The sequence below is a fragment of the Spinacia oleracea genome, chromosome 3 (assembly GCF_020520425.1).
Source record: "Spinacia oleracea cultivar Varoflay chromosome 3, BTI_SOV_V1, whole genome shotgun sequence".
Classification (NCBI taxonomy): Eukaryota; Viridiplantae; Streptophyta; class Magnoliopsida; order Caryophyllales; family Amaranthaceae; genus Spinacia; species Spinacia oleracea.
In genome coordinates, this window is record NC_079489.1 from 152836655 (window position 1) to 152850149 (window position 13495).

The 13495-nt window shown below is 35.9% G+C and overlaps 1 protein-coding gene across 1 annotated transcript; it reads left to right on the plus strand.

Annotated features, from left to right (window-relative positions):
- Nucleotides 1–496: 496 nt before the first annotated feature.
- LOC110803636 (DEAD-box ATP-dependent RNA helicase 16) lies at nt 497–12371 on the plus strand. The gene is made up of 15 exons (XM_022009160.2): nt 497–746; nt 827–985; nt 1066–1155; nt 1568–1696; nt 1804–1904; nt 2101–2215; nt 3101–3235; nt 3977–4042; nt 4167–4343; nt 5483–5578; nt 6608–6748; nt 10675–10757; nt 10922–10959; nt 11043–11260; nt 11938–12371. The coding sequence occupies exons 1-15, from the start codon at nt 579–581 to the stop codon at nt 11980–11982; spliced, it is 1761 nt and encodes a 586-aa protein (XP_021864852.2). The 5' UTR covers nt 497–578; the 3' UTR covers nt 11983–12371.
- Nucleotides 12372–13495: the final 1124 nt, after the last annotated feature.

The following is a 13495-nucleotide window of genomic DNA, read 5'->3' on the forward strand; positions in this document are numbered from 1 at the left end:
TTAATCAAGAAATAAGTTTATTAACTTTTTTCATGTTTTATATGTTAAAAATAGATACTTACTCCCTCTGTCCCATATTTACAGTACCATTGACTAAAAATTCGGTTTTAAGAAAAATGAAATATAGTACATGAAAAAGTGCATTAAAGTACACTGATAATTGATTTGTATGAGAAAGTAGAGTATAGTACATAGAAAAGAGAACATAGTACATGGGGAAATGAATTATAATACTGCATGAGAAGTTTTGTTGTGATTTCAATGAACTTTTAATTAATATAGTTCATGATAAACTGAAGAATGTAATGGCAAAAAATAGAAACAAGACTATTCACCATCAAGCTCAATCCTTGACCTACATGCAAATATGCAATGCTATTTGAGATTGTATTGTAAACGTTCCATTGGGTTTGTAAGAGGTCAGATCCATAAGGGGAAGCCCAACACCACCACCAGATTACTGCCCCCTATACATTTTCGTCATTTTCTCTTTTTTTTTTTCCTCCTAAAATCTAAAACCCTAAACCTCGGTTTTCTCTTTTCCCCTCGCTTCTCTGGTTCTCTCACCACCATCTCCAATGGCGAATTCATCAAACACAACCCAGAAAGAAGAAATCGAATTAGACGACGAAGAAAACCAGAGCTTCGAAGATCTTAGCCTTGACCCTCGCCTTCTTCGAGCTCTTATCAAAAAAGGCATTAAAAAACCCACCCCTATTCAGCGTGTCGCCATCCCTTTAATTCTCGTAAGCTCTTCTTCCTTTTCGTTACCCTAATTTTAAGGATTTGATTTAATAAATTGCTCAATAATATATTAATTTTACAGGAAGGGAAAGATGTGGTTGCCAGAGCTAAAACTGGGTCAGGGAAGACATTCGCTTATCTTCTTCCAATGCTTCAGAAATTGTTATTGGATTCCGGTTCGAATAAACGCCTTGCTCCCTCCTCGTTTATTCTTGTTCCTACCCGCGAATTATGCCACCAGGTTTGTAATTGAATAATTGAGTAAAAATTCGATCTTTTTTATTTGGGGGTTTAGGGTTTTTTATTTGATTGTTTATGCAGGTTTATTCTGAAGTTACGTCTATTATAGAGTTGTGTAAAGCTCAATTGAAAGCTGTTCAGCTCATTAGAGGCATGACTGCTGCTCAGATGGTTTGTTCTCGTCTTTTTAATTCTTAGTGATTCCTTTGATCTAAGCATGCTATTGACGGCTTGTTTGGTAGCCGGCCATAAATGGTGTCCATGAGAATGAATTTGTACTTACATTTGTAAGGAAAATCAATATCCATTTCCCATGGTAATGCTAGTCCACTCTAAAATTATCTTTTTTCTTTATCAATTTCCATTACCATCCATTACCATTTGGTGAGCGGTATTAGGTGTGAATGCAAATTTATGAAGAAAAACAAGTTTGAGACAAAATATCATTACCATAGGCATCATGATGTTATTTTCTTGTCTAATTATACTTAGATTTATTCCCATTCTCACCATTTATTACCGGCTACCAAATGGGTTGGGTATCTAGGATAATGATCGATTTCGTGGTTCGTAATTTTATCAGAAGCAGACGATGTCCGGGCCTCCAGATATTCTAGTATCAACACCTGCTTGTGTGCTTACTTGTTTGAAAGCTGGTATTCTTCAGCCGAAAGCTATTCAGGATTCGCTTTCCATGCTTGTTCTAGACGAGGTTAATATTAATTTTAGTATAAGCTTTGGAGGATTGATGTATTAGTTTCAGCAACTGTTTGTGGAAGTGTTTACATTCTATAGTAATAAACTTGTGTTTATGTTCAGGCAGATCTTTTGTTGAATTATGGCCATGGAGATGACCTAAGATCTCTTACAGCCCATGTCCCTAAACGCTGTCAATGCCTCTTGATGTCTGCTACACCAAGGTTTGTTTTTGAATTTATATCCTTTTTTTGGATTTTTGTTTATCATTCCCTAGATAAGTAACTTTGCACATTGTTTCCCTCTTTTTTTTGGGTTTAATCATTGAATTAATTCTTCTGGAGGTGGATAATATGGGGAGTGATACCTTTTAATTTGTTGTTTACATGCTTGGTTAATGTTCCTCTGTTATTTATCTAGTGCTGATGTTGAGAAGCTGAAGAAGCTTATTCTGCACAATCCCTATATTTTGACTTTGCCAGAGGTTGGTGGTAACAAGGATGAGCTTATTCCAAATAATGTGAACCAATCTTGGGTAAGAATCCTTTTTGGATACATTCTCCAAACAGTACTTCTCCACATTTTATTATGATAATACAAGCCTGTTTTATATAGACTAAATGATCATGGTGTGTTGGTTTAAAATTTGGAATTACACCATTGTCACTATGACATCGGATCAATCATGAAACGATTTATGAAGAAACCCCTAGAACTGGTGCAGGGCGTGTGAGAATTAAAAGAAAGACACCTTAGGCAAAGGAAGTGCAAAGTAACGTAAAGTTTCTGTATCAAGGAGTATGATGTGAGATTAATGACCCTCTAAGAATGAGGAGATGGAGTCAGTAATGAATATTAGCAAAATGCCTATATTTATTGCATTTTTTTTGTCTAATATTAGCAAAGTAGACTGTTTTTTTTTTTTTGGGGTGCGAAGTTCTGTCGGCTACTGCTGGGATATTCTCTCTGCTGTTCAAGTGCTTTTATTTTTCTCTTATACTTTTTTTTGATTATCTTTGAGATATTGTGTTATTATAGGGCGATTTAAACACCAAGTGGATCTTTCTCCTATTTCTCGTATACGGAATACATAAGAAGCAAACTTGCAATTTGATGTTTCTAATACTGATTCAAAACAAATTTGCACCTTCTGGCTATGTGGGGTTCAGCGAATCTTGATATGAGGTTTATCTTAGTTACTAAGTTTGATGCTGCAATTAAATGTTTCTAATAATAATTCAAAAGAATTTCTCTGTGCTTTTATTTTGTGTGTGCGTGTCTTTGTTGTCGACTGAGGTTTAGCCATTTAGGAATCATTTTGTTACATGCCTAATTCTTTTTAATCAAAGACGTGTTTGATATCAGTTATTCGCTGCTTCTTGCTTTATGCAAATTAATTTCTATTTTCCTATTTTTCTAGGTTTCTTGCAAAAGCGATCACGATAAGTTCATCTACATTCTTGCTCTTTTAAAGTATGAATTCGTTGCCAAGAAAATGCTCATCTTCACTAATACAATCGACATGGGATTTCGGTTAAAACTTTTTCTAGAAAAGGTATTACTTACTTTTTTCACAATGATTGATTGTAAGGTGCTCTTTTTTATGTATGTTTTGCGCTAAGTAAATGAAACTTCATTTTGTTTTATTAATAATTGAATTGAGTATATAGGTTCCTAGCAGTGGCGTATTCAGGATTTTTATATAGGGTATGCAAAATTATGTAGAATATAACTTAAATCTATTTATATATTCTTAACCGACCATTTTTATGAGATATTATCTTTTTCTTTCTAAAGTGTATATCATTTAATGGGAATATAGTTGTCAAAAATAATTCCAAAAGATAAACCTACAAAATTAGACGGAATTTTCTCTCTTAGTTTCAAAGTATGTTTGTTACCCAAATAAGTTAAATTAGAACCAAAGTTGCCTGGTAGAAGTAAACGAAGAAGGGATATACAAGTAGTATTGGAAAAAGGGTGTAATAATTTTTGAACCTCAAAGCACGCACAATACCGCACTTGATCACTCTCAAATTGCCAACTTGCCGCCTTGATTTATTTAGTCTAGAGCTGCTTCATTTTTATAAAACAAACAGGGTATGCAACTGCATACCCTTTGTGTAAGCTGTATCCGCTACTGGTTCCTAGGAGAACATCCATGAACCTTGCCAGAAGTTGATTGTTAGTATTATGGACTTCTTTTGTGCTAGGAATGTAACGTGGTTGGACAATTGGAGTAATAAATGTTGGCCACAGAGTTGGTGTCAAATGATTTTGAATATTTTTATGGCAGTTTGCATTCAGATCAGCTGTCTTAAATGCTGAGTTGCCACAGAATTCAAGGCTACATATGATTGAGGTATGCGCTGTCTCTGTTATTTGTTTATTCTTCAATTATGTTCGATGTTGTGCGACTTTGTGTTACTAAGCTATTGGTCTTTTGGACTTTTGTATGCTTACCCCAAAAGCTCTTTGTTAATCAGGAATTCAATGCGGGACTTTTTGATTACTTAATTGCAACCGATATCGGCCAAGCTGGAAAAGATCAAGAGGATAGTGTGAAAAAACCAGAGGGAAAAAACTCCAGAAAGCGCAAGAAGCCAAAATTGGATGCTGAATTTGGTGTAGTGAGAGGCATAGACTTCAAAAATGTACTCACGGTACGTAAAAATTATAGTTCTATTTGCGATTGAGGTTGTGTTGCCATCTTCCACTCATATTTTCGAAACCCTATGATTAATCCGTATTACCTGTTATCTACGTTGGACAGGTAGATGTAAACAAAGCATTATCTGCTCTATTTTTGTTATACCAGTCAATAGAACTTTGTACAGTTTAGTACTCAATTCATCCGAAGAAGACCTGCATGTGACCGCAAGATAACTTCTAAGTAGTTATGTGTATTATTTGGTGGCATGAGCTTCTGTTTAGACAGGTTTATATGCCCAACAAGACTTGAATTTGTGATTTGCAGCATCTAACATCATATGCTGCAAATTCTTGTGAGCTTTATACACGTGTCATCACCATTTATTATTTGTGGTTACCGTGGGTGGTTTTTTGTTTTCCAAGGATGGAATTACGAATTACCTATACCTAGTGTTCATCTTTGCTTGTTAAATTCCAGTGAAATCCTGTAAGTTACCTGATATATTTGATTGCCAAGGGCCTTGAGGACGTTAGGCTCCAATAATCGATTAGATATATTTGGTTGGTAATTGCTATTGACTAATATTTACTAGCTATGCTCTTGTCGAAACTTAATCATCCTCGGCCTTCCCTTCACTTAGCTTTAGCAATGACAATCGAACTTGTGAAATTATGGGTTTAGCTTTATCGTTTGTATGTGATCTGTATTGGGGGCGTCACTTGAAATTTCAGAAAGTGCTGTACGATCTTTGTGAATAAGATCATGAAACATGGAACTTCACCATCGAGCGTTTTTTGTCGTGGAAAAACTATGGAATGGTTACTGATGAGACACTCAGGCTTTCAAGTTATGTTAGACTTCGTTCTCCTCAACTTACTTTTGCCGAGAATAGAGCCTTTAATATGTTGAGGAGAGCAGGGCCTTAGCAAGAAATGTTAAATCAATGTAAATAGCTAAATAACCTTAGCTAAATAACCTACTTTAATTGCAGAAAAAGTTATTTATCTGAATTAGAATATAATCTAACAAGTAACTTCAGCAAAACGCATGAAGATCATAAATAATTTAATAACAACAAATAATTAATGGGTTAAATTAAGTGCTCTAACTTTGAAAATTGTGCATAACTGGACTTTTTCCCTTTTTTAGGTTATAAATTTTGAGGTGCCTCAAACTGCTTCTGGATATGTGCATCGAGTTGGACGGACTGGAAGAGCTTTTACTACTGGAGCATCAGTTTCTCTTGTAAGTCTTTTTTGGTTGTGTGGAGTATTTACTTTGGTTTAGTTAGAGCATTAAACTTTGAACGTTTTGCAAATGTCATTCGGTTTTTGTGGCTACAATTATACCTTTTAGTTGAATTCCTGAAATTGAACAAACAGCACTTCTACTTCTTTTTCCTTCCCCTTCTACCAGCTTCCAGAGAGGTGTCTTGAATCTTGATTTTAGTTCACATGTGAAGTTGCACTAGAAATGTGAAGATGTCTGTTTTGATCTGCAACCTATGTTACTTGGACTTGGGTACAAGTGTCGGACACGGGTATGTGTCTAAGTGTCCGACTCGGCTAAATTGCGAAAAATTTCTAGGATTTAAGTCGAAAATGAAGTGTCGGAGTGTCCGTACCCATGTCGGAGTGTCGAGGATCCGACACGGGTACTTGAGGTAAAATGAAGAGTCGGAGTAACATAGTCTGCAACCTGTCGAATGTGCTGATTTACATGTTATCTGACAGTGTATGGTTTTTACTTCCCCTGGACAATTGTTTGGGTTATGTGACAAAGGTTATTAAATGGCAGTAGGGAAAGAACTGTATGCACTAGACATATGTCCTCTGCCCTTGTTCAATTTCATACATATTAATCTATTGGTCCAACCTACAGTTGTTTGATGGAGTAATGCACACATAATGACTGTTTTGTGGGATAGTTAAATCTTTCAAGTTAAATTTCCTTGTGAGTTACTTTGTATGTTTGAAATGCCATATGAAATGTGTATAATTGAACATGCGTTCAACCGAACTCCCAGTTCTGTTACGTGAAACCAAAAATGAACAATACTTATTTCTTCACGCCGAGGAAGAAAAAAGTAGATATTTACTAGTGTTTCATTAGTCATTCGAGTTTGGTTCCTTAAAACCTAATTGCTTTAATGTCTGATTTTTTTATATTGTATAACTCAGTTCTTTTTTTGATTACTAAATGACGAGCAAGCTTTTGCTTGCCAAAACTATGAATGTCTCTCTTGTTCATGTTCTGATATTCATTGATTGGCAGGTCTCTCCAGACGAGATGGAAGCTTTTGATGAGATAAAGGCTACATTATCAGATAAAGAAAGTGGTAAAGCATACTTTATTAATTCATTTAACAGCAAAGGACTAGACGAAGCAGTTAAATCATTGAGATATCGAGCTGAGGTATTTCTTTTGCATCTGTCCTTTACTATAGATTAGTTTTTTCCAAAATTGTAAACTGATTGTTGTTATTGAGCATATATGTCTTCGGAAAGGTGGATGTAAATGACCTCCATTGTTCCGACTTTCACGACTGTTGGATTTTACTTGGTTGTTTGCTAAAGCGTATCCTCTTCGCTTTCTAAATCAATGAGCATTGCTATCCTAAGATTGAGCCCTAGGTTCCCAATCCTTGTACCTCTGCAAAGTTTATGTATCGATAGAATTTACCTCCTTAAACGTCGATTAACACAGTGAGTTCCTTTTTCTGAATTGGATTCAATAATTACTTTATTATATTTATCTTGAATCTTTATTAGGTGAACTATAAATGAGATCATCTTTACCACTCTTTTTTTCCCTTCTTTTTTCCATCCCTAATGGTATGTATTACATTAAATCCATCCCCATGGAAACATTTCGATTCTTTGGTATGGATCAATATTGGAGGTTAAAAGGCTAGGTTACGTTATGCACAACTGTCAAAATGTGATTTTGACACGAAATGAACCAGACACGAAAAAATTGGCACAGTTGAGGATTTACGATATGTTTAATTAAACGGGTCGATTCGACATGATACATGTAACTAAGCGACTTAGGTTAATGTTGAGATTCCCTACACAAAACTGACATGGCTCAACCCGCTTGAAGTAAAACCACCAATAATTTAATGTATTTGGTGACAAGCCTTTAGAAAACAAACAGGACAACCTGACACGACCGGACAAAAAAAGCAAGTAGGTCGACATGATAGATTAATTAATTAATCAAACATGTCAACACGATTGACACATTTAATTAAACGGATCTGGTTAGTGTTGAGGTTTGTAAACCCGTCTATTTCAACATGACCAAGGCACAACACGTTTGCTAGCCAGGTGAAGTGCTTGAGTAGTGGTTTAGCGGGGCTAGTTTCATAGATCGTTTGCATATATAGTAATAGAGTGAGAAAATGGAGTAACGCTGGCTCTTGGATTGTCCCAGGAGATGTAAACATGGTGCTGAAGGGGAAAGAGAAAATGAGGAATTTAGGAGTAACGCTGACTCTTGGATTGTCCTAGGAGATGTAAATATGGTGCTGAAGGAGAAGGAAAAAATGAGGAATCTAGGCATAAAAAGATGGCGTGGATATGTTTATTGCCTACAAATATCTGTGGGCTTGTTGATATGTAATTTTTTGGGGCCTAATATGAATTGTGCAGTAAACAGGATAAGAGTGATGACAATGATGACATATGTTCTTAGGCGGTGACTTTACAAGAAAATGCATGAACAGAGACTAAACATTTCAAATCTTCAAATGGGGGATGTGTATAATAGTCTCTAGGATAAGAGTGCTTGAAAAGGAGCTCAGAGATTTTAATGGCAGAAATGGTCCACCAAGCTCTGGGTGTTTTCTCTGAAATTCATAGGGAACCTTAGTTTATGAAAGCGTGAAGCGCATCGGAGCGCACACTTTTCATAGGCGAAGCGCACCTTAAGGGCCAAAAACCTTTTTATAACACGATACTTATATTTTTTGCTGGATCCATAATGTCCGATCCAATGGAAGGTGTGCCTGACCCCCTTCATTGCTAGCCATCTAACAAAACCTATATAAACTAAAAAAACAGAGAGAAGTATTAGAATCAGTAATTCAGAATTGAAACGAAAAGGCAGAATTAAAGGAGGGAAAACAGAGTAAAACCTTTTCTAAAACAGAGTAGATAAAAAGGTTTTAGAAAAATAAAAATAAAAATCGCGGTACTGACTCGGGAAAAAGGCAGAGTAAAAATATATTAAGAAACGAGTAAAACATAAACGAAGTACATATATAAGTGCAGAAAGTAAAATTATCCCAAGAATCACAGTACAGAAGTGAGAAAAAAGCAGCGTGAAAATTAAGAACCAAATTAAAAAAACAAGCATTGAAGAGAGAAATCGAAGATGAAGATGAGATATTGAAAAAGGAGATAGGAAAAAGAAAGAAAAATCGAAAAAGAAAAGGAAAAAAGAAAGGGAAATAAAAAAAGATGGAAAACAAATTAAACATACCAAGGGGAAAGAGAAATAAAACAAGATCGAAAAGAAATTAAACATACTTGAAGATGCGGTATTTTCTGGCGAGAAGGTGGCTTGACGACGGGAGAACTCCAGCAGCAGCAAGGTGCCTGGAAGACTCCCAAAACCAAAGCTAGGGTTTCCTAAAAAATCCCCGAATCACAGCCTAGTTTTTCTCTCTCCTAAAACTTACTATTCTGACTGTTCAACAAAGTAAAAGCGCACGGGACACATGGGTTTCTTCTGCTGCCCCCAGGGACACAGAAGTGCTGAAAAGCGCACGCTTCCGGTATATTGCCCCGCTTTGTCAAACAGGAGCGATTTCAGCTCCACCCCCACTTGCTCCGCGCTAAAACGAAGTGTGGCAACTTTTTTTGGTCCTTAATGTTCTTGTATATTTATACTAGTGTTTATGCACGCGATGCGTGCTTGAAATTCATATCAACGGTTAAAATCCTAAAAAATCATGTGACCTTGAAAGTAAATAAATAACGTTAGCAAATTAGTTATCAAATGAAGCTAATGATATACATGCTATATTTTGCATTAAATTAATAAAGAATATAAAAGATAGTTGACCCTGCAATAAGAAACCATTTTTTTTGTTTTATTTTACAACTTCAAATATTGACCGATAAGGAGAAAGTTAGCAATTTATATGGACACTAAGCTCCTCAAGAATTGGCTTATAGAATAGAGATGAGAGATGCTGAGGTGAGTATTATATTTTTGAGGATTAAGGTGCACGTTAGTAGAAAGGTGATTTGATGAATACGCTTTCTTTTTTCATGCAAAGTAGTGAAGAGGAAAGTAGGGCTAGAATCAGCTCTACTATGAATGTTGATCTTTTGGGTATAATAAAAGTGAATGGGTATGAGTCCTTGTGGATTAGAACAAATGTGTGAGCCACAACCGTAACCCATGCCATAACTGCCCATGGAATACGGCGTGACCCTATATGCCCGCTTCTCTAATGGAATATCTTTCTTTAAGTATAATTTTATCTAGTGGGTGTTGAGGAGGGATTCTTAAAATCTTACAGGAGGTTTCTGGTATTGAACTTGATTTGGTGTGTGTGTGTGAAAAGAAAAGTTTATTTATTATTGTAGAGATGGTCAAACATTATGGGTGGGTTTTATTTTTTCTCCTGGTTCTGTAGAGGTTAATATAAGCCTTATAAGGAAGGCCTATAAGTGTTATAAATGTATATATGGGTTTTGTTTGAAGTATATATATTTGTGGGATGTAAGTTCCCTTTTAAATGGGCGAGGAATGTCATGGAAAAATAGCATGGGACTGCTCAAAAAGCGACACAAAATTGGTGTAATTGAACTGGAGTTTGACTGATAGTTTCATTGTTGGTAAAGCTCATGAATTTTGGACAAGTTGGAGACTTAAATGATCTTTGTATGGTTAGTACGTATTTGAGGCATACAATTATTTCCTTGCTGGCTGCGATGGACAAACTGGTAACCATGGATTAGTTGATAAAGGACAGTAATTCTAGTGGGACTGATATGCAAACTGTTGGACATCTATCCTTCAAATGTGTACGGTCAAGTAGAGTTTGGTAAAGAATTATGTTGGGAAGGAAGTTTACAGATTTCTCATGAAAGCATAGGTTTGCTTTTATGGTCATATTTTCTTAAGGGGTGGCTTTGATTTGGCTTTTCTCCTAATGTTTTTTGGTCAAAGGAAATTGTATTGTTAAGCACACGTTATATTGGTATATCTGTACATATTATTCTTTTGAGTGGAGTAAAAAGATCCTTTATCCCCCCTGCCCCTCAAATAAATAAATTAAATAATAAAAATTCAAAGATTTTAATACTGTTTTCAATTTGCAGGATATATTAAGGAGTGTGACAAGTTTTTGTGTACGAGAATCACGGGCACAGGATTTAAGAAATGAAATACTGAACTCTGAAAAGTAAGTTTTGGCTTCTGCAGTATTTACCGCGTATATTTTTTTCTATATGTTTATCTAAAACATTCTGTCTATACTCTAGTATGGTACTGTGTGACTTGGAAACAATCCTATTTCTATATAGAAAGTTATTGATCATATTTTTTTCCACGCACTTTTTGGTTCAGGTTGAAGTCCCATTTCGAAGCTAACCCTAGAGACTTAGGTAACTATTTGTTTAAGATAACTTGATATTTCTGCCTGGTGTCTGATTTATTTAGATTTGATAGCCGGAATTTTCTTGTACAGATCTTTTGAAGCATGACAAAGTTCTTAGTAAGAAAGAACCTCCGGCACATCTACGCAATATCCCTGACTATTTAGTGGATCCAGCCACACAAGAAGCAAGCAACATTGTGAAACTTACTCGATTGGCAATGGGTAATAATAGAAAGCCTAGTCAACGTCCTAGTCAGAAGAGAAAATCAAAGAGAAAGCGGGACCCTCTGAAGACATTGTCAGGCGAGGTACCTATTTCATCTCTGGCCAAATGTTTCTCATAACAAATTTAAGGAGTCTATAGTTCTTTATGGGGAGGGAAAATGAAAAGATTCCTGATTCAGCAGTTCATTCTTCTGTGAATTTATCAAACCAACATACTTCCTCCATTCTTATTTACATGACAAAATTGATTTTGACACACATATAAAGAGAGTTAAAGAACAAAAGTGCACCTTAACAACAACCAACCAACCATCACTTTCACCAGAAAAGTGAAGGTAAGTATGACAATTCACCATACAAAACTTTCCCATAACAGAATTATGTCAACTAAAAGTCTAAATAGGAATTTCCCTAAAAGGAAATTGTGCCATGTAAATAAGGACAGAGGAAGTACCTTCCTCCGTCCCTAAAAGATTATACCCCATTGCAATTTCTTGAGTCAAACTTTGAAAAGTTTGACCATGTATTCTCATTAGCTTATAAAAAATAACAGTTATGTGGGGTCTTGTTAGATTCGTTTCAATATATATTTTTAGGAATATCAACTTTGTATAATTTTTACGCGTGTAGAATTAGAGATATTTACGTTTTAAGTCGTGTCTTGGAGATCGTGAAAACTGAAAAGTCATATGGAGCAATCTTTTAAGGACAGTAATTGCTAATGAGTATTGGATTTTGATATGATTTTAACATGATACAGGGATCAAACCAACGAAACAAGAGAAAGAGGAGCAATCAGAAATGACTGAACTTGTAATGCGAAGAAAAAGGTTCCAGGGCTTCATAACAAACCGCTTTACGCGTTTGTGATATCGTTGGAAATACAGGGTTTTCAACATGGCGCGAATTACTGAGAAGATCCCCATTGTTTCCCAGTTGGACCTTGCTGGGTTTTCCAAATAGAGGACAAGATGCCTGCACGTGTTCTCTGCGCCTTTTCAGATTCTTTTGGACAGTTGCAGGGGAAAATTGCAACTATGATATATGCAATTTGAAGAACATGACCAACTAATCCAGATGTAGGTAATATTTATTCCCAATTCGTATTAGTACTTCTTATGATAAAGTCGAACCCAAATGTGTAATGGATTTTTGAATTCACCAAGTTATATACAAGGAATTTTTGCTTCTGTAGTTTCTGCTAGCATGCTATTTGACTGTAATTGTCTACAAGTTTCTCTATGCATCTATATCTTTGAAAACCCCACGATTAATATTAGAGCTTATCATCATGGGCCTGACCCGACCTGAAAATTACCGGGTTTGTGGTTGAATATTTCGTCCCGATTTTCGGGCTTCGCCCTGTCCGATTTTTTTTTTTAAATTACGGGCTTTGGGCAACGTAAAACAACGCTTTTAGTTATAAATTTGGCCCCGCCCGAAAAAGGCACGAATGCCTGCTAATTTTGGCCCAAAATAATGGGTTTTGGGCACATAAAATTGGCCTGAAGCTTGGCCTGGCCTGCCATAATGGCCAGATTTTTATTCCTTCGGCCCGGCCTGGCTTTTGATTAGTGTTTGAAACTCTTAACGATTATGCAACATACGTACCTCAATGATGAAGGCATCAATGTGTATAGTCTAGGTCTAAATACAGATCATACACTGCCTAAATCTAGGAGCTCGGGGTCGAATCGAATCAGTGAAGTTGAGCTTTTTTGACGGGATAAGTGATATATGTAGACCTAATTTGTAAACTCACTACTAGGTGAATAATCAATAATATGATTGGGAGCTACTTGAAGTTGGCTCATTGAAGTTGAGTTTGAGTAACCTTGACCTAAGTTTAGCTTTAAGACGTTTGTTGTTTTCATGGATAATACCTACTCAAATAGTAGATATTTATTCGACCTTACATTTAAGGTTATATTAGTCAAGCTATTCAAATAGTAGTTATAATCTCTACCCGAACTTCACATTTGTGGCCCGTTTGGTACTGGTCATAAGTTCATAACGGCCTTAATGAGAATGAATATGAATGTAAAGTTTTAAGGAAAATGAGAAAATCAATATCCATGTTCATAGTGTTGGGATGACAACCTAAGTCCCACATGCAGAATAAAGAAGAGTTGTATTTCTTATAAGTGACTACCTAACTTTATTAGCATGACCTTCCCTAAAAAAGATATATGCTAGCTATGGCCAAAGTGGGCAATATAATACTAATGTGTGAGGAAAAACCCACAGTGTTCCTTCGTGATTAAGATCTGTTTGGTCCTTTGTAACGAAAGTCTACCTGATAATATGAGAGGATAGTG

Bases quoted from the DNA above. Each gene is read 5' to 3' on its own strand.
- LOC110803636 (XM_022009160.2), top strand. From the start codon at position 579: ATGGCGAATTCATCAAACACAACCCAGAAAGAAGAAATCGAATTAGAC. The intron at 747-826 runs GTAAGCTCTTCT...TTAATTTTACAG, and splicing joins TCGCCATCCCTTTAATTCTC to GAAGGGAAAGATGTGGTTGC. The intron at 1,156-1,567 runs GTTTGTTCTCGT...TAATTTTATCAG, and splicing joins GCATGACTGCTGCTCAGATG to AAGCAGACGATGTCCGGGCC.